We start from the raw sequence: 6,000 nt of genomic DNA, 5'->3' as shown, positions 1-6,000 counted from the left end.
GCAAAAACATAATAGTATAGCATGTCAATAATTTAATGTCTTCCTTGGAACAAAATCTATCATTTATCAATGATGGGAATCTGTCTTTCATGGAAAAGCAAGAGAAATAAGTGAGAAAATTTGTCAAAGAGAGAGTAATTCTGAGGTCCAACAAGCTACTCAACATTTTTTCCTTTTAATTAATTTGATTAATTAAAAAAAATGGCATAAGAACAAGTTCCATATGAAGTGAATTAATTTTTTTGGGCATGCGGTATTGATAATCCATGGTAGTCGGACATCATTTTTAGCCCTTTCCTATATATTCATGGATGCAACTTCATAATTATTGAAGATTAATTTCGTTTTCCTTTCAATTAATTTCCCAAAGATAAGGATTACAACTCACATGCAATATTGAGAATTCAATTTCATCTTATTGGCATTGGTGTGGGCATGCAAACTTGAAAAATAAAATCTAAGGAGGCTTCAAATAAAATTTACAACATTCTTTCTAGTCCTATATTTTTCATAGTTTTATAGGCAATTTGAGTCCTTGTGCCAATGATAAACAAATCTATTTTTTTCATGGTTTTATATCTGGTATAACATCCTTCATTTACTTGCATGCTATTTCAAACTATATCCATTCTTTCTTTCTTTCCTTTTTTCGTTCACTTTTCAAATTTGCATTTATATTATGACAAGGGTTTTCCTTACACAAATTATAGGGCATTTCTTAGCTTTGAACTTTGCCTTTCTAAAAGTCCCGTTTTGAGCTTTTAAATTGCTTTATGTTGAATATTTTTGTGTGTATTTCTAACCTTATTAAATTATATAAAAATCTAAAAAAAAACTCATTTCTACTTAGAAATGGTAACTTTCAACCTTGGATGCCTCCTTGAAGAGTGATTACCATCTATTTTTCATTACTTCAAAAACAAAAACTTTTAATTATATAGTTGGTTACTTTAGACATCATAAGTAAATATGGTCAAATTATTCTTACATAAAGAACGAAGAAAAGAAAAATCCATTTTCTAAAGCCATTAAAACAAGTCTGTCATTGAAACTTCAAGCATGTCCAAAAAAGAGAAAAAGAAAACTATTACCCAATTCCCTTAGGTAGCTGGGATATTAGACTTTATTAATTTTACAAATGAATACATGCTTTGGATACAATTTCTAGATACATTCTCATGTGCCTTTGTTTGTTTGGCATAACATCTCAAAAATATACAAATTAGTGTGATGTTTAGTCCAATAACAATTTTTCATACTTTCATAAGGATAATGCCTTATATCAAAAGGGAATCTCCTCTCTATGCCATGAATCTCATCTCTATGGTATATTTTTTTTTCCAATCTAGTGCAGATTAAAAATTATCCATTATTAAATGGTAGAAGATGAAACCAACAATGCAAATGTTGTCATATTTTTTGCTTAGGTAAATATAATCAACCAACAAAATTTATGTTCTTAATCTTATTTCCAAGAATAAATGGAATTTGTTTGTTTATATATATATATATATATATATATATATATATATAAACTAAATGAAAATGAGGATATGTAGCTTTCTCATATATAATTATATACTAATTAAGTTTTAGGTATTTTATATATAGCCTCAACATAGCTTGATATGTATAAAAAGATGTGTTCAAGCATTAGAATTTCTATGTAAAATATGGGTCACACTTATAAACAAAATTTCCATTAATTTGATTAATGCAATTAAACATTAAAAAATTACCCATACAAAAGAGCACTTTTGAAATAGGTGTGCATCACTTGTAATTTAAATATATATTCATTCCAAATTTCTCTTTTTCCCCACATGGCCATTCCATCTCTTTTGCCACAATCATCTATAAATATAAATAAACTTGAGTAAATTAAGAAGAAAAGTTTAACAAATTTATAAGAGTTTGAGATTTGAAACAAATAACTCAAAATACTTGCCATCATAGGGTCAATGTTGGAAAAAGCCAAATGAGTGAAATGAGGCCTTGAAAGTGTTTTAATGGGAAAGAGGGATCGGAACAAAATAGGATGGATATGATTCTCCTAGAATGGGAAGTTGCTATGAAGACTTTGTAGTAAAAATCCATTGAGAAATTGAGTCCTCTCCTTCTAGGTCATTTTATTGCTTTCCTTAAATTGAAAACATAAGATGTTGTATGTTGAATAAGAGATAATGTATGGAAGTGGCTTATTAATTAAAAGGGTCATTTCTTTTCTCTCAAAATTTAGAGGAATTATGATAGTATTCACTTATCTTAGGAGGAGATTTTGTATTGTTGTCATTTAGTTGGAAGAAAATAACGCCTTTTAAGAGCCCTTATGATTTTAGCTAAATTGGTGATAAAACAAGAGAGTTTAATAAGGTACTACTTGTTTAAAAATCTACACATAAACTATGAGTTGCTTTCTTTCATACAAACTAAACTAAAATGAGTTACTTGCTGTCATTGCTTTAGGATGATTTCCCATAATCATATTGGTTTGTATAACACAAAAGAAGAATATGATGTTGTAAATGATTTTTCCAACAACAACGTAAGTAAAAATAAAAAGATAAGTGTGTAGTTATTTTAAATCATAATTTTTTCTCAAATCACAACGTAAGTAAGTAAAAAGATTAGGGATAGTGGACCGCATGAAGACTAGTTATTTTAAATATGTGTGCATATATTTAAAACTAAGTAGGATAGCAGAAAGAAAGAGAGAGTACATCCATTAAGCCCTCATATAACGATAGAGTTAAGCGCTGAGAGGTGAGGTGATAGTGATTATTTATTTATTAATTAGAGGGGGCGGCGTGGGCGTCAATTAGCTGAAGCCAGGCCTCGCATGAGACGGGCGGCATTGAGGTCGTTGGCGTTGGCGGCCACGAACTCGTCGAAGCTGATGAAGCAGTCTTTGTTAGAGTCCACGTCCTTCATCACCCCATCAATCTCCTCCTCCGTTGCGCTGCACTTGAGGATGGCGCTCAGTTCCGATTTCGATATTTTGCCGTCCCCGTTGGTGTCGAACTTGCGGAACACGTCCTCCAGCTCCAGACGGCCGGGCAGGGCGGCACATTGCACAGCTGAAGCAGAGTCTCGCATGAGACGGTTCTTGGAGTTGGCCTCCACGAACTCGTCGAAGTTGATGAAGCCGTCTTTGTTGGAGTCCACCTCCTTCATCACCCCTTCAATCTCCGCCAACGTAATCAGGGAACTCAGTTCCGACTTGGATATTTTGCCGTCGCCGTTGGTGTCGAACTTGCGGAACACGTTCTCAAGCTCGCGGCGGCTGCTCAGGGCGGCACATTGCACAGCTTCTGATGTGCCAAGATTCTGTGTGGCGAACAGAAAAGTAGAAATAATAAATGTAATGTTACGTTTGATAAAGGGAGGGAGGGAATCTAATTTGGTCCTTTTGGAAGGAAGACTCGCGATACATGGACACACGGTTGGGTTTGCAGTGAAGAAAAGCCTCACAAAGCGAGCTTGCATGACTAACCAACAAACCCAACCCTCCCGTGCGTTCTCCTGGTCCCGCACCGGAAATTCCATTCCTCGATCTCATCTTCAACTCCCTCGCCTTCGCCTTCGCCTTCCTCCAACTGTATGAGAATGGAAGACACAGCACACACCCAGAACGCCGAGCCCGAATATTTACAGTCAAATAAAAAACCATCAGAATATTTATTTATTATATCAACCTATCATATCAACATCAATACTTCACTTTATGAGATACTCCATCCATCCTGTGCGGTGAACAATAAGTGAACGATAAAAAAATATAAAAATGTTGGATACAGAGACGGAATTTGGTATATCTATTTTAAATATTTACAATAAAATAAATATTTATTATCAATGATTGATATCAGCATTAATACTTTTATGAGATATCCAATTCAATATATTTATTTATTTTAATTTGATATGAAATACTTTTGGAATTTAATTCATGGGAAATTTTAAACTTTTTTGGAATTTAATTAATGGGGATTTTAAATATTTTTGGAATTAAATTAATTGGTTGATGGGATTGAATCAATGGTTTATTAGATTTTGAAGATTATCATGGTGCCATTAAAGCTTATTTTTAACATCATAATTTAAAGGAAGCTTTTGCCACAATGTTTTGTAATCATCCCAACAATAATGTGTAGATTGTCATTACTAATATTGTTTTGGTATCCACTAAGTTGCCACCCATAATTCTTGGGTACACAACAATATTTTCATCATCTAGTCCAAACAAGTTAGAACATTGACAAGCCTCTTTTCACTTATACATCATTCTTTTTTCATCATTCAAATCAAGGGGCTGTTACTTGGGTTTGCCCATTTTTTGGGCAACATATCACTTATGAAAGGTAAGCCAATCTAATGTTTATGCAACTCCACAACTATTACAAATAGTAATTTATATGAAACCACCACTTTATGCTCATCAATGTGAAGGTCCTATTCAATATATCTACTTGGAAGAAATTCATAAACATGAAGGCATTCCATTCCCTCTCCATACTAGCTAATAAAATGTAGTGAGATGGTAATTGTTGTACATAATATATAGCCATTGACACTAGTGATATTGAGATCATTATCCTTGATTTTAATCAAATAGGCTATGAAGCCTTAAATATTTTATCTTCTCTTCACAAATATCTTTCTTAGTATACCATGAGAGAACTCAACTTTGGTATCAACTTGCTTATAGCTAGACAAAACCTCAAAGACTCCATCCAAAAATTAAAGGCATTGGTCATGTTGTTTCCTTTTTTGGTTAGAAAACTTTGGGAAGCACCACTAATGTTTTTAAAAGAAAACTTCTAATTCATTTCAGTTTTTCTCGCAGCACAATACCTTTCACATATCTAATCAAAATGCTAGCTTCCAACTAAGGCAGATGAATAATAACATGTTAATTATGTTTGTAGAAAAGTCATTAAAGACTCCCCTGCTTTCTCACACAAGCAAATATTCAATGTAGACTCTTAACTAAATGGCATGCCCTCCTATAGCTTAAGACTTACTTTATCTCTCTCATTCACATGGTCATGGCACTAAAATTTGAGCTTTCCTTGTACGCATTTGACTAAGGGTTTTCTTATCCTTAGATTTGTTGCATGCTTGAGAAACCTATTCGCCACCTTATTTATTTTATTTCACTCTAATATAGGAATTGGCAGTAATAAGATATTATTTTGAGTGGAAAATGTACTTTGCAACTCTCCTTATGGATCTTCTTCCTCCATTCAACTCAATATACACAAAATAATTATTTTGTAAGCATATTATAACAACATAAAACTATTAAACAAACAATCATAACAACAAAATGAGAATAGCTACATTAATTTTCATGCACTTGGCACATTAATGGAACATAATGAAAACACCAAAATTTAATTTATGTCAAAAAAATATAGTAAGATTTAAAATAGAATCAAACACTATTCAACAAGCTATTCTTAACTTCACATCCAGTTCCATGCATCTAAGATCTTCCTCTTTAGACGCAACTATGATCATAAATATCTCTTCTTTTTCCTTGTATCATAATCATTTTATTAAAGTGTATCCACAAGTTCTTTGATATAGTCAACTATCATTGATTTCCAACATTGTTGTACAAGATGTACATCAATATGTTGAAATCAATTTAGGTAACAAAAGACTTTACTTTACTGGTATTGTTAGGGTATCCTTAATTTGACATCCAAAATAAGTAATTTCTTTACTCTTTCATGAGAGTTTATAAAAATATACTACTATAGCAACATCCAAATTATTTGCTAACCACCCACCATTCCTAACTATTTGACAAATCAAACTTTCAAAACAAAAGTAAAATATTTATATGGGGCCCACTATTCTTATCATATAATGTGGAATATATAAAATATTTCCCTTAACAAATCAATATACCCAACATATAAATTGAATGTATTAAATTCTCTTAACTCGGAAGGGTGGTCTATAAGCGATAAAAGGATTTGAGAGAGTCAT

General features: G+C 32.3%; 1 protein-coding gene across 1 annotated transcript; it reads right to left on the bottom strand.

The window, feature by feature from the left end:
* Nucleotides 1-2,675: 2,675 nt before the first annotated feature.
* Nucleotides 2,676-3,670, bottom strand: LOC149250852 (polcalcin Jun o 2-like). The gene is made up of 2 exons (XM_089453770.1): nucleotides 3,494-3,670; nucleotides 2,676-3,327 (listed from the first exon to the last, which is right to left on the bottom strand). The coding sequence occupies exons 1-2, from the start codon at nucleotides 3,668-3,670 to the stop codon at nucleotides 2,815-2,817; spliced, it is 690 nt and encodes a 229-aa protein (XP_089309896.1). The 3' UTR covers nucleotides 2,676-2,814.
* Between the last annotated feature and the right edge of the window lie 2,330 nt (nucleotides 3,671-6,000).

This window comes from Pinus tabuliformis, chromosome 7 (assembly GCF_031772625.1).
Source record: "Pinus tabuliformis cultivar Carrire ecotype Pingquan chromosome 7, CPIR1, whole genome shotgun sequence".
In the NCBI taxonomy this organism is placed as follows: Eukaryota; Viridiplantae; Streptophyta; class Pinopsida; order Pinales; family Pinaceae; genus Pinus; species Pinus tabuliformis.
The sequence above is the reverse complement of the archived record's forward strand: the minus strand, read 5'-3'. Positions and strand labels throughout refer to the sequence as shown.

Bases quoted from the DNA above. Each gene is read 5' to 3' on its own strand.
- LOC149250852 (XM_089453770.1), bottom strand. From the start codon at position 3,670: ATGGTTTTTTATTTGACTGTAAATATTCGGGCTCGGCGTTCTGGGTGT. The intron at 3,328-3,493 runs GTTAGTCATGCA...TTCGCCACACAG, and splicing joins CGGGAGGGTTGGGTTTGTTG to AATCTTGGCACATCAGAAGC.